A 22,512-nucleotide genomic window follows, 5' to 3' on the forward strand; every position below is an offset into this window, starting at 1 on the left:
GCCTAATCACGTTTTCAAGACAGCTGTGAGTACTTGGGACCTAGTCTCTCCTCAGCGGCTCTCGAAAAAATTTTAAAGGTTATTGTGAAAATTTATATTAAACTTAAGACCAGACTGTGAATCAAAGAAAATAAAACTCCTTAATTTCATGGCTACCTATTTTCAAAGGAATTTAATTCTGACCTCTGAATGCAATTAAGCAGTCTCTCTCTAACCCTCTTCTTGGAGAAGAGAGAAAGGAAGAAGGGATGACTTCCACTTTTCAGTAGGAATCACTAACCAAACCTGTTGTTCTGCCAAGTCTTCCCCGAGTCTCTGATTTCTTAGTGCTCAGGGAGTATGCTTGAAACCTATGCCTTCCTCCCATGTCAGATAAGCAGAAAGTTTGCTCTAGCTATGATAAATCTGCACAATGCGGAGATGTTTTTGGCACAAAGTGTACGTTAGGAAGATGATGATGATTAAGCTGCCCCCGCCCTTTCTTGCGGCCGGGGACTATGTTTTGCCTGCATTTAAGAAACGTCCTTCATCTGCAGGCGTGTGCGCGTTCAGACTGCAGCCAGGCTTTCTGAGTCTCCAGGGCAGGGCGACTTGGGTCGGCCGAGTGTCACCCACAGATGTGTCTGCTCTTCCCCCCGCGGGCGCGACAGCCTCCTTCCTCTCCAGCCCGAGGCCCGCGGCCCAGACCAGGGGAAGGGGAAGGAAGCCCTCGCCGCAAGCCGGCGTCTGGGCCGGCACAAAACACGCCGCCACCAGAAACTTTTTTTCCCCAGCTGAGCGCAACTTTTGGCTTTTTCTCCCAGCACGTTCTCGTCCTGAGTTTCTGTCCCCAGGGTTTTCCTCAGCTTCCCTCGCCGTCTCCTCAGCGGCGCGCGGAGGACCTGGGCTGAGGGGGCGAGGGAGCCGGGGCAGGGGAATGGGACGGGGAGGAGGGGGCGCGGCGGCGGTCGGGGAGGAGGAACTGGGCAAAGGGGACGGCGACCGGCGACTGCCCGAAAGGGAAAGAGCTGCCGCGCTTTGCTGCAGTCAGAATAAAGTTCGCGCCCTTTCCTCGGCGTTTCGCAGCCTCCTCTCTCCTTTCCTCTCTGCCCCCCCTTTTTGACAGCTGGGAGCTAGCGGCCACCTCCACCTCCACGGCCGCACCCCCCGGGGGGCGCCAGAGTTGTTTTTCCATCCCCAGAAAGTTGTTTTTCCATCCCCAGAAAGAAAGAGCGAGAGAAAAGTAACAGGGTGGGGGGAGGGAGAAATATACATCCTCCCTCACGGAACCCCTAGAATTCTGAGGACAAACAACAACAAAACTAACCTACTTTTATTTTGCAAAAGAGAAGCAACATTGTAGTCACGACGATTTTGCAGAGAAGGGAAAAACTTGTGGGGCTTGCAAAGCCGCCCTAGGTCACCTCGCCCGCCGGTCTCCCCCCTCCTCCCGCCAGCAGCCCCCTCCTGGGACAGTCCGTTCTTTTTTTTTTTTTTTTGTCCCGAGGAGGAGCCGAGGGAACGCTGCAGGCTCGGACTTGGGGAGCGAGCGCGACCCTGGGCGCGTGTGTAAATCAGTCACCTGAGCGCTGAGGGGCCGCGGCGAGGGCGCGCGCGGGCGGGCGGGGAGAGGCGGAGGCGGCGAGAGCGGCGGCCCGGAGGAAATCGGAGGGGGAGGGAAAGAAAGGCCGAGACAGAAGGAGCGAGAGGCGGCCGAGGGGCTGGTCCAGGCGCGGCCGCTAAGAGGAGACCAAGAGGCGGGGGCTGCACTTGACAACCAGCATGCCGAGATGGTAAGAAGTTTCCACCCTCCTTTCCTTTTTATTCTAGACTTCGTAAGAAATTACTCCCGCGCCCAAGCGCCACCGGGCCCGCCCGGGGGCTGTGTTTTCCTTCAGTCCGGCGGCGTGAGGTGGAGGGGGGCGCTGAGGAGGGCGGGCAGGAGAGGAAAACTCCAGTCCAACCTGGCCCCCGCTGTGCTCCCGATATCCGCCCCTAAACTTGGCCCCAAGTTTTCGAGGCGAGCTCCAGGTGGGAGGGTGTGTGTGTGAGGGGGACTCAGTCAAGTTCAGCCCCTCACGGCTTCCGAGCAAAGGTGAGCAGCTGGCGAGCGGGAGGCTCCAGGGAGCTGGGGACGGGCTTGTGGGGATGAGGTGGAAGGGACGCGGGGGATGAACGGAGCGCTGGAAGGAGCTCGGAGTGGAAAGGAAAGCGGTCGGGACCTACCGTAACTTTTACAAGTTGCCGGCGAGTGAGGGACGGCGGCCGGGCGTGGGTGCCCGGGCGCGCTGAGGCGCCGCGCGGAGAGGGCGCAGCCACCCGGCCCCAGCACGTCGGCTCTTCCGCTCCCTTCCCCTTCACCTTCAGAACCTTCCCTTTGTAAATGAAGGTGGTGGGAAATGCCCCTGCACGCAGGGCAGGAAAGCCAACCCTAGATAGATAGATAGATACCTATTTTCGAAGTGCAATTCTAAAGCAGCCGATTTGTTTTACTTAACACATTGACTGGAGGGTGGGATTTGGGACCCGGGGAAGGAGAAGAATAAAGAAAAGGTAAAAAAACAAAAAAACAAAACCAACTAGGTGGTATCCTCTGTGAGGTGAGGCTACGCTTAAAAAAAAAAGTCCCAAGTGCAAGCGGTGGAGGGAAATGGGATGGCTTTGCGAAGCGAGACTCCACACAGTCCCTCTACGCGAAGCGGCTTCTCTGCAGCGAGGAAGCGTGCAGTGAGTTCGCCTGGGGATGAGCCGCACTGTCCGCTTTCGGGGAAGTGATTTGTTAGAAATGGGGCTTGACCACTCCCTTCCTTTCAGTTTGCTTCCACCGGCGTTGCTATTGTTACCTCCACTTGGGAATGTGATATAGTGCGTTTCGTATGTGGATGGAATATATAAGAAAAAAGGGTGATAGCCGGTTGGCATTTTTTCCTCTTCCCTTCCCGCTAATGTGACATCTCTTGTTTCAGTGATCAAAGTCACAACTGGAGTGTAGGAGATGCGACTGTCAAATGCAGGCACACACACATACACAAGCGTGCGCCCAGGACTGTGGTTACAGTAACGCTGACAGAAATTAAAGTGGTTTTGAAAGCAGCGTGCGATTTATGATGGTTCCCATTTACCCTAGAGTCAAGCTGTTGTAAAACTGATGTATAAAAGACATCATAAAATAATCCTGTGTACCCAGGATTAAAGTGGCAGAAAGTGGCCTGTTTTATTATTTTTCGTGTACTTTGTGGACACTTGCAATTGTTGGAACCTGTGTTTAAGTGAGGTACCAAAACAATATTAAATATATCTGTTTAGAGCTTGAGAGTTTTTCTTCTAACGGCATTTTACAGAAAAACATTGTAAAGGCCGGTTGCAGGTATTTTTTTTCTCTTTCTCCCTAACCAATATTAACTATTTGTCTACACATCTATTCCCATATATTAATCACTTTGGACAGTGTCTAAGCCCATTTGTCTTCCACTGTTTTATTCTGCGGTTTCAGATGTTACTGTGCACACGCATACATGCTTTAAGTGAGAGAATTTATTTCTGGCACAATTAGTGCATCTGGTCTGAAGATGTACCCAAGTAGTGAGACCTTGCAGAAGTTAATAGAACTTCCTTTACCCTTTGGAATCACCAAAAAAAAAAAAAAAAAAAAATCCCTTGTGAACCTTTAGGGAGTATCTGCGTTTTATATTGTATTTGTAGCTGTTTCATTTAAAACTGTTCAGTCTTAATGAAGTTCTTAGTGGTAGCGACTTTCTGTTCCCAGAGAGAAGTGCATTTAAAATCTAGATTGCTAATCTCTTTACCAAAGCACAGGAGTATCTTCACCTGAGGGAAGTAATACTGAGCCTGAATGTGAACTCTGTTTGGAGTATCTGTGAAACTATATTTATTTTCATCGGAGAATATTAAGTTGGGTAGTGTTTTCATGGAAAACTTTTAATAGGAATCAACCCCACGTGATATTGTAAAATTAATATTAAGAAGATATTCATAGCAGCAGTACATTCTTAATACCTGATTTTTTTCTTCTACCTGAGATGTAAGATATCTGTCAGATAGGGATATGTGATTACAAAAAGCAGCAGACAAAAGCAGAGCTGACTATTGCTATATTAAAATGTAAGTGTTACAGTTTGAATTTTCAAGTGAGAGTTTTTGAGTTCAGTGCTTTACATAACATTTTGTCCTAATCTTGCTTGCTGTCAGGGATGTTTCATGGTTGTGCAATTGCTGCAGTCAAGAATGCCAATTTGCATTCCAGGAGTGTCATTTGATTACTTTTATCTGCACAGCTCCAAGACCGGCCCAGACCTCTCGTTTCATCTTGCCATGTCACGAGTCAATGCTGTGTCGTCTTTTCAAAAATCTGCCTGATTTAGACAAGAAAGAAAAGTACTTTCATGTTGCAGCGGCAGTCCCCTGCTAACTTGTCAGCAGCAGGATATGATTCACTTGGGCCCAGAAGAATGGAACAGAGAGGCGGGTTAGGCAGTTCAATAAAGCCCACGGACAGGTAGTGTGTGACACCCCCAGAGAGCCGCAGTTAATGAAGAACAGGTCTGCTTAGTTCTCCACACGCTGACCTTGTGCTGTCCCCACAGTTTTCTCATTTGATCTTTCCCAGCAAATTGATCTTTTCTTGTATTTTTTTGCCTTCCAAGTTAGTCCTTGTGGGACTGAAATTAGCAGAGCAACTTAAGTTGGATAATACAGCTGTTCAGAAAAGAAGAAATTGGACACTGGCTCAAAAAGAGGTGGGGGGGGTAGATGGAGCTATTCTTTTTGTTGTTCCTGGGAATATTTCTTCTATTAAGGGAGTCCAAAATAGGTGATGACTTGAAGTTAGTGGTTTTCTTTACTTTTAATTTTAGAGTAAAGGTTCAGCACTATTTTAAGTATTCCTTCAGTATTTGAAAGATGGCTTTAGTGAGTATGAGGAACTCTGTGTAACATTTTTCATACTCATTTGTTTAAAATGATTTGCCAGTCAACTTATGTGGCTTTTATGGCTATTGTAAGATGGCATATTTCAACTATGTTATTTATAGTCTTCTAAATAACTACAATCCCCAAATATCCAATACTGAATTGTAGAAAAGATTAAACAATAAAAAAGTCATTATACCAGTGTTGTGCAGAAATATTATAGTACATGAAAATGTTCTCTACAAATTACCATCAGCATTTTTTTTAACATAAACTCCACAAATACACAGTTAATAAGGGTTTTTTCTTTATTTTTGAGATTCTGCATGTAAATGTAGGGTTTTAAATCGCACACCAGACCATAAATTTGAATTTCGGTGGATGTTCACACGTTATTTGTTTTTTGAGATTAAAATTAATTTTAGACAAGATGGATAAATCTAAGTTGGGAATGTATGCATAGTTTAAACAGGTTAAAATTTCACTATAGAAATTTGTATATAAACCTTGAGTTGGAAGCAATTAATAGTTTTAACTTGATGAATATATAAGGAGCAATGCTTTCTGAATTTCTCAGCAGATGGTCTCATTTGCCATCTACATCCTTACAAGAAACAGAGTTGAAAACAACATTTCTTGTGGAAGGGGAGGCAGCCTTCTCAAATCTTTCCTGTTGTATGGGAATTATATAGGATCATTGGTTAGTAAACTCCTCTCTAAAGAGCTAGAGGGAGCCTCATGATTTTATTAGATATACTTAAGGTTTAAAAAAAAAAGCACTCTGGCAATCAGAATGTAACATAAAGAGTAGGTAATGAATACTGGCCCAGTATTTAGGCTTGGAGGTGCTATTATTATCATTACTATTAATATTATTAAAGCTGTGACAGCAGCAAAAGAACTTTCTATAAGAACAGTCAAGGAGTCAGCAAAGCTCGCTAGGCTTTTACCTTTCAGGTGATTTGAAGATCAGGCAAAATGCAACCAAATACTGTATTTTAAATGTTTTGGTTTGCCTAACTTCTGTTTGTTGTTTTTGTCAACTGAAGGAGTTATTCTCATTTTAAGAGGCCAAGATTCAAAGTTGTGTTAAAAGTAACTTCGTACCAAATCACTGAGGAGTGGGCTACCTTCTTTTTAGTTCACTCAGGACAACCTCCTTTTTATAAATGAAGGTTTTTGAAGTAGTTGTACATATAACTGCCATATTCTGGAGAGAAAATTCCTTTGAAGTAAATACTTCATGTTATACGCATAAATAGTAAGCCGTTTATAAAACTGATATATTAGGGATCAATAAATAAATTAAATTTAAAGAAATAGAATGTAAGTGGTGTTAAATTCAATATTTGTCATAAAATTTCACGTTTGTTTATCAGTCTTCCACTAACATTTGTGATATGTTTATGTTAAAGAGTCATTGATCATAATTGCTCTTTAATATTTATATACTAGTTTTTAGTAGCATTACTTTGGACAAACTTATTTGCCATTTAAGTAAATAATATAATCCAGTGAGATAAACTACCCAAATTTGTCCTTTTTTTAATCTCTTGCACAGTAGCTCTCATTATGTCGCTAGCCAGTAAAAGTCTTTATTTGTTGCTTGTTAGAACCCTCAGTACACTCAAGAGTTCAGCTATAATTTAATTTGGCTTTTCAAAGAGCCTCCCTTGTTTTAAAACATGTTCTCAGTATACTTTTAACATTTGTTGTGAACCTATATTGTTAGTCATGCATATGCATAAGAACTATAGTACAGATATATAATTCTTAAAGTTTTTGCCATAGCAAAGTCATAACTTTTTTTCCTTTAAAAATATCTGTACAAAACAGTGTCAATTTTGTTCTGTTTGCTCTATTTTCTCTTTGACATTCTGGAGTATTTTTTTCTTGGTGATTTAAATTGTTTTGCTATTAAGATTTAAACTCAGTTCCCTAAGGAATACAACCTTCCCATAAGGTATAGTGAGAAGGGCACTAAAAATAAATTCAATAATTACAAATTCTAGTTGAGCCTCTTTCACAGTTGTAGTCACTTGAAATTACAAAAAGTTGGCCTTGTACATCATAAATTGCTGGCATGATAAATTCTGCTTCCTTACAGTAACTACTGGGAAGTTTTGCAATGAGTGGAGGGTAGCTGGAGAGTTTTGATTGTATTTGTACCAAATCATGTTCACTAAAGACTAGTACTTGACTATAAAACTCTAATGAGATAAGTATCAGGAATTCTTCCACAGAGAAGGCAGTATGTGGAACTCCTAAGTGACTCACTGCATGTGTATCTTACCAGTTGGAATTGCATCAGGTCAGCCTTCTAGATGCAGTATTTAATAGGTGTCAAAATGTACAGTATTGTCTTGGAACTTGTGGTTCATGAGTTCATAGTCCTTGCTTTTTTGTGTTTAGTACAAAGATGTAACAACCCACACAAAACATTTTTCTCTTATTATGACCTTACATTTGCCAAAGTGCCCCATGCTGAAATTCCTTTTCAGTATCTTTTTTTTTTTTTTTTTTAGTCCAAAGCCAGACGTGTACCCAGACACAAAAGCCTCTGTGTATAGCAAGCTGTTTTAAATATTGTGACTCGACGATGTGCTGTCCTTTCTCTGCTTGAGCCAAGGATCTCTGCTCAGTGTCTGTGGATTACCAAGCTCCTTCTTTATTGTACCTCTTGTCAACCATTCCTATTCATTTAACCTTTCATTAGTGTCTGTGCAGCTTCACTGTCTGGAAAGGCAAGGAAAAACCGAAAGGCCCCACTGTCACAGTTATTAGATTTCTCGGTTACATCCCGGCAACCATAAAGAAGTAAGAGTCCACACTATTGTCGTGCATGCTGCTGTCCTGGGGTGCAGCTCTTCTGTGCATGTCAAGGACATGTGCCACATGTTGATATGCATCCCAGGGATAAATGCACAACATGGGGGATAGGCTGACGCTGGCAGTAATGAGCTTTGTAGGAGTTATTGCAAAGACCAATAGTTTGTGAAGGAATTTTGCTTAACAGGCCAAGGAGATAGACAGAGTTGAGGGTTGCCAAGATTTGCCTGTGTGGAGCTTGTCAGTCACATTGTTTTCATCTAAACTTCATTTGAGGAGAAAATTGAATACTTTCGACAGCAATGAAAAGTCTTACCTTTTTTTTAATCTTTCAGAGGATAAAAGCAATATTTCTGGTAAGTATTCAGTGTATTATAACTATTTTTATACTGAGTCAAGTATGTGAATGGATCTATTAGCAATTTATCTTAATTTTTACATATGTAGAATACAAAATATTTCAGAGAAGTCCTATATATATGTTTTAAAATCTATGTAAAAATAATGTAACCTATTAATTTTCTTATGCCATTTCCCCTTTTTATTTTCCTCTAGTGTAGCCTGGTGTTATCACTTGGTTCTTCAGGAGTACATTTGCCTAGTTGCCTAGATGTAAAGGAGAAAAACGATGATCATGCATTCATTTTCAAATCATAACAAATACAAAAATATTTCCAGATTTTGAATTAGAAAATATTATTTCAACATCTTAGAAGATTAATGGAATTATTTCTTTAAGAATTCTCAAAACATTTGAGTAGCAAATGGTAGATTACAATACCTTTGTCCCTCTACCCCAAAGTTTATCTTTTTTTTTAAACTAGGAGAATCTTTGTTACCAAGTATGTATAAAATATTTGTCTTCCTGATTTCAGTAATTTTTGTCAGTTTTCCAAACTCTTTTGGGGTGCTCTAATAACTTTTCAAATATATTTAATGACTTAAATCACCAAATCCCTGTAAGTTATGCATGATTTTTTTCCTTGACCCTACCTTTTTTTTTAGCCAAGGCTAACTTTTTAATAGTTGTACTTGAAAGTCTCTGGTAAGCTTTTTTTGATATCTTGTGGAAGTATTAACCAGCTAAGTTATCTTTGTTTCAGGGAAAAGAGGTGAGTTATTTTTCATACTCTTTCCCTCAGGTGGGATGCTTCCTTCCAGGGAAACATATATTCAGTGTTTGACAGCCAAGTGCCCAACCAGCCTAGGGCTATACCCCAGCCTTTTGGCCAATGAATGGAAGAGCTGAGTAGATTATATTGAGATGAATCTGCTCGGGTATCTGAGGTGACCTGGTGGCCTTCCCATAGACAAGGCACAAGTATCTTAGCTTTGCTTTTTCCCAATAGTCCCATTTTCATTCATTATGGTTGTGTTGAGAATAATAGAAAAGAGGGACTTGTAAAGATGAAAGCTATAATTTCAACTTCCTCCTCCCACCTCAAAAAATCCCAAACTAGAAAAAATAGGCCAGTGCTATGTGGTAATTAAAGAGAAAGGAATACATGGCAGTAGCTACTCTCTGCAGGTATCCTGCACCTGTGTTTTATCCAGACCGTATCTCTGTGCAGCTGGCTGACTTCTCCTTAGAAGGCAATTGTACCATTGCATACTCAAGACTGAGAGTAGCTCTGGGACTAGGTATCCATGCAGACCTCTTTCTGTTCCACCTAGATTTGAGAGCCTACATTCTCTCATTTGTAAAACAAATGAGGTAATTTGTAAGTTCCTTTCTAATTGGTACGTTTTATATTTTATGTGATAGGACTATATAATCCTATTTTTATTAGCTTTATTGGGATATAATTCACTCACTTAAAATATACATTTAAAAATATTCCATTTTATGGATGTACCACCTCTTATTTCTCCTTTCACCAAATTAATTGACATTTGAGTTGTTCACACTTTTTTGGCTATTATGTGTAATGCTGCACTGAACATTTGTGTACAAGCTTTTTGTGGATATATATTTTCATTTTTCTTGGGTATATGCCTAGGAGTGGAATTTTTGGGTCATATGGTAACTGTCTTTAAACTTTTGAGGAACTTACAAATTGTTTTCCAAAGCAACTGCAGCATTTTACTTTTATACCAATAGTGTGTCAGTCTTCCAGTCTGTTCGCATCCTTGTCAGCTTTTGTTATTGTCTGTCTTTTTATTTTAACCATCCTAGTGAGTGTGAAGTGGTAATTCATTGTGGTTTTAATTTGCATTTCCCTGATGGCTAGTGATGTTGAGCATCTTTTCATGTACTTACTGGGCCATTTGTGTACCTTCTATGTAGAACAGAGAAATGTCTCCATTGCCTATGTTTCATTTGGGTTATTTGTCTTTTTATTGTGGAGTTATAAGAGCTCCTTATATATTCTGGATGCAAGTCCTCTGTTAGATAATAAGATTTGCAAATACTTTCTCCCATTCCGTGGGTTGTCGTTTTACTTTTTTGATCATGCCCTTTCAAGCACAGAAGTTTTAAATTTTGAGAAGTCCAACTTACCTACATTTTTCTTTTATTGTTTGTGCTTTTGGTATGCTCTTTAAGAAACCATTGTCTAAGTCAGGGTTATGAAGATTTATCCCTATGTTTTCTTCTAAGTGTCTTATAGTCTGAGCTCCTTCTGGGCAGATTCATAGACCTTTGATCCATTTGGGTAAACCTTTGTATATAGAATGAGGTAGGGGTCTAGTGTCATTCTTTTGAATGTGAGTATCTGTTTTTCCTAGCATCATTTGTTGAAAAGATAATTTTTTCTGTTGAATTATCTTGATATCCTTGTTGAAAATTGATTGACCATAAATATAAGCATTTATTTCTGAAATTTCTATTAGTTCCATTGATCCATGTGTGTGTTCTTGTGCCAGTACTACACTGTCTTAACTACTGTAGCTTTGTATTATGTTTTGCAGTTGAAAAGTGTGAGTCCTACAACTTTGTTCTGGCTTATTTCACTTAGCATATTGTCCTCAAGGTTCATTTATGTTATAGCATGTAACAGAAGTTTTTGCATTTTTAAGGCTGAATAATATTCCATTGTATGTATATAGCACTTTTTCTTTATCCTTTCATCCATAGATGGACGTTTAGATTGCTTCCACTTTTTGGCTATTGTGAATTGTGCTGCTGTGAACATAAGTATACAAATATCTCTAGAAGATCCTGCTTTTAATTCTTTTGGATAAATACCCATAAATGGGATTGCCAGATCACATGATAGTTCTCTTGTTAATTTTTTGAGAAACTTTCATACTGTTTTCCATAGTGGCTACATTCCTACCAACAGTGCACAAAGGGTTCCAGTTTCTCCACATCGTCATAACACTTGCTATTCTTAATTTTTTTGATAGTGGCCATTCTAACAAGTGTGACGTAATATCTCATTGTGGTTTTTAAATTTTTTAAATTTTATTTATTTTTAATTTTTTTAAGAGACAAGATCTTACTCTGACACCTAGGCTGGAGTACAGTGGTGTGACTGTAGCTCACTGCAGCCTTGAACTCCTAGGCTTAAGCAATCCTCCCACCTCAGCCTCCTCATAGCTAGACTACAGGCACACATAATCACACCAGACATGGTCTGGCTACGTTGCCCAGGCTGGTCTCCAACTCTGGGGCTCAAGTGATCCTCCTGCCTCAGCCACCTGAGTAGCTGGGACTACAGGCACATGCCACCACACCTGGCTAATTTTTTTTAAAATTTTTTGTACAGGTGAGGTCTCTCTATGTTGCCCAGGCTGGTCTGGAACTCCTGGGCTCAAGTGATCCTCTTGCCTAGGTCTCCCAAAGTCCTGGGATTATAGGCGTGAGCCACTGTGCCTGGTCTTAATTGTGGTTTTGATTTGTACTTCCTTGGTGATTAGTGATGTTGAGCATCTTTTCATACTTGTTGACCATTTGTATATCTTTGGAGGAATGTCTATTCAAGTCCTTCCCCTATTTTTTAATCAGATTATTTTTGGTTTTTGGTTGAGTTTTAGGAGTTGTCTATATATTCTGGATATTAATCCCTTATCAGAAATATGGTTTACAAATATGTTTTCCATTCTTCACTCTGTTGATTGCTTCCTTTGCTTTTGCTACACAGAAGTTTCTAAGTTTAAAACTTATGTGCACATGTGGAAATAACATTCATCAGAAATCAAGCAGGTGGACGAGGAGGAGGGCATGGATCAATTCACACCTAATGGGTACAATGCACAGTATCTGGGTGATGGGCACACTTACAACTTTGACTCAAATAGTACAAAAGCAATTTATGTAACCAAAACCTTTGTACCTCTGTAATATTCTGAAATAAAATTTTAAAAAAGTTTCTAAGTTTGATTTAGTTCCATTTTTCTGTTCTTGCTTTTGTTGCCTTTAGCAGTTTACTTTTAAAGCTCAGATTTATCTGATCCTCAGAAGAGGAAAGGCTACATTAAGAAAGAACATTCTATTGTTTAGGTAAAAAACTCTTGGTGGTACTCCAGGGGACAAGAAATATGTCATTCAGTAGCCAAAAGATGATAGCTCCTAGTTCCCTGTGAAACACCCTGGTTTTACTTTGATGTTTCTTAATTATCATTGAGTTTAAAAGCATTCTAGGTGTTCTGTACGATAAGAGACACACTTTATACCCTGGAGGGTGGAATTAAGTACCCAGAAATAATTGTTTTTGGTTTTATAAATACCTCCAAAGGAAAGGGAAAAAACCATTATTGAGAAAATTTGTCTTCCTAGACATCCCGTCATGACTCCAAAAAACACCAACAGAGATAAAACTAAAAATTATTGTATGATCTCCAAACCCAAAATAACTGGTCCAGTTAAGTTTTAAATAAATAACCATGTTCAAATCTGGCCTGGGGTATTTGGAAACATGAGCTTGTTTTACAGTCTACCTGGCAAATTTTGTAATTAAAATACCTCATCGTTGAATTAGAGAAACTTGAGAGCAAATGAAAGGTAACTTAATTTGGAGGCAGCTATTTGCATCATTGTTGAATTAAATGAAATATTTGGTTCCTTAAAGTTCTAATTTTCTCTTTATTCATGCTAATAAAGACCTATATTTATTTTCATCTAAGTAATTGCTTTTCTAATATTCCGATGGACCATTCTTAGCTTAACTGCATTGTCTGTTTTTGGCCTTTTGCCAGTTATTTTAGACTGAATTTTCATTATCTAGTCAGCATCAGCTATTAGATGGCTAACTGATCGAATTTATATGTGGAGCCTATGTATTTTTTTCTTCATAAGTGTTTACATATATAAACAGTAATTAGCCAATTAAAAATGATACCTCATGACATATTTTGGGGATTTATTTTTTTCCCTTTGAAAATTCTGTAGAGGATTTATAACCATTTATAAAAAATGTTATGGCAGAAAATTTTATGTTTAACAGACAAGTGGTGTTTGGTTACATATAAATATCATTATACCTAATGACATATTTTGTTCATGTGGAACAAAAAATTAATGTCACTTCTTTTTAGCATGTTTTGACATGTGCTTATATGTATGTTTTATATATATGGACTGACAAAGTCATGTATGCTGTTACTATATGGTTTGGGGAACATAATTAACTAAAACAACACAGCTACTCAAAGGCCACTCAGTTCTCTATCCTGTGGTATCTAATCTCCCTGTAATACACCTTTCACTATAGAGTGGATTAGGGAAGTTCATTCTGTCAACACAAGCTAACAGGTAATTTTCTGGAAGTACAATGTGATAATTCAGATTTTTCTCTCATTCAAAATGGTGATTGGAAACAAAACACATCTATATGAATTAATTTTTGGTAGACCTAAAACATTAATTTTGCCTCAGAGCACATTTATTCTAAAATATATGAAAAAGTAGAGAAATATTTTTTTAAGCGCAGAAGTACTACCAGGTCTTGAAACAAATTTTTCACCTGATAAATGTCCTTTGTAAGAAATATTTTCATGTTAAGGGCTAGGTGCTATGGTAGTCCCAGCTACTGTAGTCCTAGCTACTCAGAAAGCTGAGGCAGGAGAATCTCTTGACTCCAGGATTTCAGATTCAGCCTGGGCAACATAGTAAGATCCTGTCTCTAAAATAATAAATAAATAGAAAAATTTTGACACAAAGGTGCATTGGTCTTCACAGCTTCACTTGTGTTTGTAAACAGCACCATCACTGACATGACATTTTTGTATACAGACGACAGTGATAATTAGATCTAATGAACTTAGTGTGTATGCATGTGTGTGTGAGAGACAGACAGAAGCAGCATCCGTGAGAACCTGATAGCAAATTCTTTATGGGAGAGGGTAGAAGGCAGAATACTATGGTTGACTGAATTTTTGTTGGGGTGGGGAGGGGAGGGATTAACACTAATGTACTTTTATACTGTAGTAGGTAATGCCTAGTACATTGTTTTTTGTGGTTTAGATATATTTATGGATGGTGTGGATGAATATTGAGTGTATCACTGAATGTGTTACTAATACTACTGTCAAATTGTATTCCTGAAAGTACAGAAATGCCAAAGTAATAAATCTGTTAATAGCCAGCAAGTATAGATGTTTGCTAACTATTTGTAGAATAACTTGCTGCAGATTTACATGAAATAACATTAGACAATTGTGTACTGATTTGATAAAACTAAAAAATGCTTTTTAAAATTTTCAGGTTTTGATGATCAAGCTGTATATTTGGCATAGGCATGGAGGTTCTAGTTACCTTCATTTTCCAAAGTATAACACAACTTGTAATTATTTTAGAGTATAACAATTTAACAAGCATTTGAGTTTCTGTGGTATATATGTCACTGTATTAGGTGCTATAGATATTACAGATAAAGTAGAAACTATCACCCTAATAGTAAGGAGCACAAATTCATTGGCAGGAGGATACTCATTTTCTTAAGAGAATAACCCGAGTCCAAGGTCTGTCTCTGGTCTTTGTATGCTTAGAAACCTAATTTTGTTAGTATACCTGTGAGAAAGATAACCTCTTCAGGGGCTCATTCAGTTCCCCAACTGAGGGGTGGAGATTACACCCACACACACACGTACATGCATGCCATGTGAGCATGTATATATCTGCATACCATGTGAGGTGGAATACTCATGTACTCATTGGCATGATTAGCACGTTCTCTTCTTTGCAGGCAAATATAAGTAGGGGGTCAAATTATTATTTAATGTTGCTTCTTTATGAGCTTGGAATTTGAGCAGAGAGTATTAGGGGAGGCATGGGAGGGTTGGAGGTCTCCTTCCCCTATAGCGAAAAACCTTTTCAGTGGCCTGTGTTGTTGACAGTGCACACTTTGAACTCCTTTTCTCCTGGACTGTACTTGGAAGAGCACTGACAACGTTTACCCCTCTTGCTTTTTTTCTGCTTCCATTACCCTTCTGATGGACAAATTCCTTTTTCTTTGGATATGTTAATATTCTCAAGCCCATATTAGTCTACTGTCCTGGGAGCTAGTTGTTAAGGTGACTTTGCATCTATTTGGTTTTTTATGGATCTTATGCAGATGGCAGTCTCATTTCACTCATTTTAAATTTCTTGGGGGATACCTCATGCTACTTACTACCTTAAACATAACGTGTTTTGTATATGGGTAGGTGAAAATGGTAGGAAAGGATATACATTGTAAGAAAAATAAAAAGACTTTGAAACTAGTTCTTAAATACTTGGAAGAAAAAGTTTGTAAAATACCTTATACAGAAATATCTTAATCTGAGATTGGCTTTATATGTAGATAGAATAAACTGCTCTAGAAGCCAAGAAGGAGTATGTGTGTGTTTAATGTCTGTATCTATTTTCTGTGTGTCAGAAAATTTCCTCAGTTACTTTCTGCTTCTCTTTTCGATTATAAAGTAAGGGTTAAGACTAGATTTTAAAGATTCTTAATAGTGTTTTGCATTGTGTAATGCTCAACATCAGGTTTTTTGTATTGTTTTATGGGTGCCAAAAAGGACTAAAAAATTAAAGCTATACTTTACCTTCACGTTTGTTGATCCTAGCAACTTCCAAATTAGTTTCATTTTTTTCACTCTCAGTCTTTCTTTTCCTTTTAAAACACTTTAATATTGAGAAGAATTTGTTATAGGAAGAGAAGGTAGAAAGATAATGCACTGAACAAACATCCACTTGACACCAGGCAGAAAGATAGAAGCTGGTGGTCCAGGGAGCGGCCTGCTGTCCTGGTTCCCTTAGGGTCCAGTCTGACTTTTATCCTTATATCCATATTTTCAGGCCACATGTGAGTTCCAGAGCAGTCATGGTACAAGCATGTAATGTGAGAATTTTATTATTCAAACCCACGGAGTTTAATACATTCCAAATTTTAAACTTGAAAACATATCCGAAAGGAAAATAAAGTGAGGGGCGGTTGTGGAGAGAATAGAGAAACTGCACAGGAAATGTGGAACGGGGATAAAAATGTAATTGGAAAGATACATTCAGAAACAAAAGGCCGATTAAAATGAGTGTCTTTTATGTGCTTCCTCAACACTCATTTTCATCATATGTTTTCCAAAGTTTTTTTGGGGTCTCTCCCTCTTGAACCCCTTACTTACCAAGCAGTCCTGTCAAATCTGCCTTCCAATGACCATCCATTTACTACCTCCACTGCCATCACCCTGGTCCAAAACGCGGTCCTCTGGAACACTGTAGTACCTTCCAACTGGCTTAGTGCCTCTTCCCCTGCCCACTACTTCCAGACTACTCTCCAAAGAGGGATCACTTCCTTATCTCAAGATCTTCCAGTGAAGTCACACTTGAAGTGAAATCCCACCTCCTCACTGTAACTGAAAAGGGTATGTGATGCGCAATCCCTGCTCAGCTCTCCATTGTTTCCTACCACTGCTGTCTCTTCCAGCTATGCTAACCTTGCTGTTCATTGAACTTGGCCAAGCTTTTGCATGGGGTTTTCCTCTCTCTGCCTGTAATGGTCATCTTCCACACTTTTGCAGGGCATCCTCCCCCATTTCACTTAAGTTTCCTCTCATATGTTACCCCTTTAAAGAGATCTTCCTGACAACCTTCCCAGCCATGTCCCCACAGTGTATGTTTCTCTGACCTCTTACCCTGCTTTTTTTCTTTGTAGCATTTATCACCACTTGAAAATATATTTAATTTTTTATTTATATATAGTTTGTTATTTGTTTTTAGATAGTTTACTATTTGTCTTTCCCCTCCCCCCTAGCAATACAAGCCCCAAAGAACAAGGTCCTTTGTCTTGTTAATTTCTGCATTTCCACTATCTGTAGTAGTGCCTGACAGGGGGAACACTCAACAAATAATGAATAAATGAATATACCACATATGATTGTCCTTGTGATCATGAACTGATTCTTTATCAATGTTTGTCATCTCTTAGTTATTCCATGGAGAGTTATAGCATCTGCTGCTGCACTTTTCTGCATTGCTTATGCTTAGGTCAGTTGGAATAGTGGTTTCCAGGACAGGTGTAAACATTCCAAGGGGTGTGCAGAAATCATAATATGTGGGAGAATATACATTAGAAATTTGATTCATCTTTTTTCTTGTTTTTGTGTTGTATAGTGTGCATGGTATCATAGTACATATGCAAGGGGAACATTGTGCAGTCAAAAAAGTTGAAACTGGATTGAGCATGATCTGGACAGGGTGATTAACTTTGTTTAGAATAAAATATATCTCTGTAGTCAGGCTTTTTCACAGATTTTGTGCTTTTGAGTAATCAAGTGGTGGGACTACTGGTCAGAGTGTAAAATCTCTTCCCACTATTCAGAAAATTACACAGATCTCATGTTGAGTTCAGAGTGAGACATTATATGTGGAGAATATATGTATCTATGTATATTTCTTAACATTCAACCTCTGGTAGAGTTTCTAAGTATCTGAAGTTCAAAGCATACTTGTGTTGGGGCTGTTTGTACCTATGCTAACGTGTGAGAGGTATATGAGCTATTTCAGTGATTGAAAAATTACTACCTGACTGACCTGTTTTGGGGTAACCTGGGCTTTTGATTAATCTGAATAATTTTCCCCTCATTTTGAATAGTTCAGGCTTTTTGGTGAAGCTTAACTGGATTCTTTAGGTTTCCGTGACTTAAATTTTTTAAAACAACTTTATTGAGATATAATTCACAAATGGTAGAATTCACTGCTATGACTAAGTTTTATAGTACCATTTTGTAATTATGATATATGTAGTTTTGAAGGCACTCATAGGGAAAAAAATGGTATATTTAGAATTTGGAAGAAAGTCTAGTTATGTACTAATTTTAAATACCCTCAAGTTAAATGAAGTTTTATAACATTTGAAGAGCTTATTAATAGTAATAAAATGTTTGACAGGATTCATAAAGTTGACTGAAGCATTGGAATAATTAACATGCTAATAAATACACTAAGGTAACTTGAAAACCACAAATAAGCAGATACAAGGAAGTATTACTTTTTATAAAATTGTCATTGTAGAAAATCATGTAGTAATGGTGTCACAGCTTTAAGTGTTTTTGGAGCTCTTCATTTGACATTGGCTTTAGACAGCCTGTGTCTAATTCCTGTAAGTATCCTTGGTGCTGGCAAATTTTCTGTGACATAAGTCTTGATTTTCTGAATCATCCAGAAATCTTTTGATGTTAAGCCTGATGAACTTAGTGGGTGATAAAGTGAAATAATTCTATTTTTGATTTTTTAAAAAAAGGCAAAATTGATTTTTCACATATAGGTTACAAGTTGGCTCTAGAAGTATTTACAAATGACAAATTCTAGAAATGTTTGTAACAACCATAGCCTTGTTGAAAGAAGTACAGTGTCCTGAGACGGCAACTTTGACGTGTTGATTTTTTTTCTCCACCAGTTATGGAACTTCTTTAAATCCATAAAAACTGATTTACTTAGAGAAGAATTGGTAAGAGATTTTATGCATACATAGATTCATGTGTACCTACATGTGTACTTATAAACATTTTTCCTCTGACCAAATTGTATTATTATTTTGTAGTCCTATGCAAGCAGCTCTATGTGGTAAGTACCTGATAAATTCTGTGGTTTCTGAGTAAAATTATCGTAGGTTGTAGCATGAAAAGGCTTCTGAAGGCAAAGAATATCAGGAAAAGTTTTGAACAAGATGTGAGACTACATGAGTGCTTCATGATATTAAACAATTTTATATATAGCTCTTAGGCTAGAAATTAGAGGGGTTGACACATAACCCTATGTTGTATATTTTCTTTTAGTTGAGCAAATCTGTGGGGGTAAGGGCATAAACAAATACTATGACATTACAAATGAGAAAGCTAGTACAAATTTGTGCACATGAACTATTTATGAGGCAGTCTTATACATACTGGTATTTGACAGAAGTCAAAGGAAAAAGTAGTTGCTGAAAGGGAATATGATTTTGTTTTATTTTTTTTGTGCTTTAATATTTGTTTTTGAATTCCTACAAGTTGTGGTTTGAGGTAACACTACTCAGTTTCTTTATTTTGACTTCCTGGTTCTCAGTGAAGAAAAGTGTTAGTGCTTTCTTAGAAAAATCTATTGTTGAACTTCCTTCCAGTTCATTTATAACCTCTTCACAGCATAAAATGCAAATTTTGCATGTAATCTGTAGGTCTCATAATAATATTTTACTAAAAATATAAAAGCAGCTGGACATGGTGTCTGGTGCATGTATCCTGTGATTCCAGCACTTTGGGAGGCCAAGAGTTCAAGACTGGCCTGGGCAACATAGCAAGACCTTGTCTCTACAAAAAAATTAAAATATTAACTAGATACGATGGTGTGCACCTGTAGTCCTAGCTTTTCAGATTTTGGAATATTTGCACATACATAATGAGATATCTTGGGTGTAGGACCCAAGGTGAAACATGAAATTCACTTATGTTTCTTATATACCTAGCCTGATGGTAATTTTATACAATATTTTAAGTAATTCATTTGATGCTTGAAACAAAGTTTGGGGACATTGAACCATCTGAAAGCAATGATGTCAAGTGTGGTATTTTCCACTTGTGGCATGATGTCAGTGCTCAAAAAATTGTGGATTTTGGTGCACTCTGGACTAGAAATTACCAACCTGTAAACATTAGGGTCAGCTGTTCTTTGGTTAGCTGAAATCTCCTGGGTGTTTCCGTTTAGCCAAATCCAAAAGTCTTTCATAACTAGTATACTAGGCTTCCTATATAGTTCTGTGAAGGTGGAGAGGGCTCTTAGCAGGCCCTGTTATTAATAAACGGTAGAAGGCTCTGCTGGACCAAAACCTGAGGGCATAATTAATGCTGTCTTTGGAGGGACCTCAGGTGCTGTCTTCATGGACCATTTGGCCCATGAGATGGGATTTGGTTCATACTTCATTGTCATGTACTGTAACTCCTGTGGGAGTATAAGGTCTAGCTGCTTTACGTTGGATAGGTTATGAATGTTTTATCTTGTTCCAGGGTGGATTATTATACTCAAGAATGCACTTAATTACAAGCTTTATGTTTCCAACACCCATTCACAATACCTCCTCTTCACTGCACCTGACTTTATTGATGGAATTTAATTTGCAGATTGAGGACAGTATATGACTTGGGAGGTGGAAGCTGTCAGACTTGAAGTCTACCTCCTTTTTTCAGTACCTTCTCTTTACCTTGATATTTTGGAACTTTCTATTTAAAACCTCTTTTTTAAGGTTAATTTTCAACAAAAGAAATTATTTAATCAGATAGTAAGGGATAAGGCAGCATTAATATTGAGTGTTTCTGAGAATATCTTTGTAAGAGTTTTAGTTTTGTTATGTTTTTATAAGCTACTGCATCTTAGGTTTCATTTTCATAAAATCTTTGACTGAATAGAGACCCTTCCTTAGAAAAGGGATGTTTTGGAATATTTGTTTCAACCTTTTGAGATTGGACACAGAAATTTCTTACAAAATTTCATTTTCCATGTGAATGTATATATATATATAATGTGTCCCTCCAGCTTCCTGAGTTTGTGTATCATATGAGCTTAATCATACTTTATTGTAGTAAACTACACGTCTACTGCACATGCTGCTGTGTAGATTCTCAGGTGTATTATGATCTTTTTATTTTTTCTGTCTTTATTAAGGAATATATGACCCTAATTGGATTGTGACTTACTGATGGATTTATTTAATTATTTCATGTTTTAATTTTTAAAACCTTGCTCAATGGTTATGGTTTTGGGGTAACTTGATATATCTTGGACAAGCTTTTAATTGTGAAAATGAAATTGTACTGCTTTGTATATTTTAGTTTTAGAATTTAGTGTTTATTCCTCATTGAGAAACCTATGACTAGAACTATCAAAATTTCCTAAATGTGTTTGGTCAAACATGCAGTCCTCTTTGGAAGAGGATTTTTTTTTTAAACCAAATGAATTTTATGAAGTCTACTTCCGTAATCTGTAGGCTCAATGAAAGCCACAGGGTGGTTTTTATTCCCCTGAGAAATCTTTAAAGAGATGTTTAAACAAATCAAAATATGCTTATAACGTAAAAGAAATAATTTGATGTGGCAAGTTTTAAATTAAAAAAAAAAAGGCAACACACACTTCATAACCTTTCTTTGAGTCTTTGGTTTAAGTCCTCTGTCATATAATGCCAGAAACTTTGTTTTAAGCTGCCTGTGTGTTGAAACATGCATGCCTGTCCCAGTGTCATAACTAATTATATCTCTTGTATGCTTACTTCTAGTAATTGGAAAGTAGACCTACCGCAGCATACCTCTTAACATTTAGTTTTATCTTGAGGACCTGCTACAGAGATCAGGTTTTCTACCATGTAGCAACCTGACATTGTGAACAGATAGTAATATTTTAAATATATCATCCACTTTGTGTTTTGCAGAAATAGTGTACTTTGAGGGAAGAAAAGTTTCAGGTGTTTTTAAAAGCACATGTCTTTACCAGTAATTATACACTAATACTGAATGACTTTGCAGTTTTGACTGAAATATTTCATCTGTGAATTGGAAACTGATGGTCTGGTGTTGTGATAGCAAAATTTTGTAGGATTTCCTTTTACTCAGAGTTTTTCAACAGATTATAGCTTGTGGAAAACCTGCTTGTGCTTTGGTCACTTAATCTTCATGGATTGGTCTAAAGTAATTTGGGGCTTTTTCTGTAAAAATACATGGAGTAGAATTTTTACAGACTAACTTAGAAATCCTGTCTTGGACATGCTTAGGATTGGGGTAGCAAACAGTTTGTTATATGCACCAGCATGTATGAAAATATGTGGTCCGTGTCCATGCCTGCTGAAAGAGAACTTTACCAGTCTTCAGTCTCTGAGCTGTAGCCTTGTTGAAATTAAAGTCTTAGGACTAGGAGCAGTTAATGCTGGTGATAGATTGTGGTATTTAGCGTTGTGCTGTGTTGTATGGTGATCTAGTTCTGTGGATTTACAGGATTCTAGTCAGAACTTGGGAAAGAATATACCACAGAATTTGTGGCAGTTAAATATTTTTTAAAACAAAAAATGACTTTTCTTATTAATAAGCAGGCCCTTTGGGGTTTGCTTAAGGAAATAGTGAACAGATTGTACAATTCTCTTATTGATAATTGTTTCAAATTTAACACTGGAAATGCTGACTTTAAGTTAAAGTGTTACTTGCTTTGAAGTTTCTTTTCTTTCATTCTTTTGTTCTAGTTAAAAATAAAACTCTTCAGTACCATGTTTCAAACTTAAATTTAAAAGGTCTGTCTTTTAAATTTTATCCTAAATTATTTTTTGTAAATTCTGTATTGTTTCTGTCATATGGTAACTTAAGTATGCAGAGGCATTGAACTTGAACATTTTGTGTTCTGGA

At 38.0% G+C, this 22,512-nt stretch overlaps 1 protein-coding gene across 1 annotated transcript in view; it reads left to right on the plus strand.

The window, feature by feature from the left end:
- Positions 1-1,578: 1,578 nt before the first annotated feature.
- LOC123645684 (zinc finger protein basonuclin-2-like) overlaps positions 1,579-22,512 on the plus strand; it is a 285,974-nt gene continuing 265,040 nt past the window's right edge. The window contains exon 1 of the mRNA XM_045562123.1: positions 1,579-1,772. Within this exon, the coding sequence (XP_045418079.1) occupies positions 1,770-1,772 (3 nt within the window). The 5' untranslated portion in view covers positions 1,579-1,769. The remainder of the gene's footprint in view (positions 1,773-22,512) is intronic.

This window comes from Lemur catta, chromosome 10 (genome assembly GCF_020740605.2).
Source record: "Lemur catta isolate mLemCat1 chromosome 10, mLemCat1.pri, whole genome shotgun sequence".
NCBI classification, from domain to species: Eukaryota; Metazoa; Chordata; class Mammalia; order Primates; family Lemuridae; genus Lemur; species Lemur catta.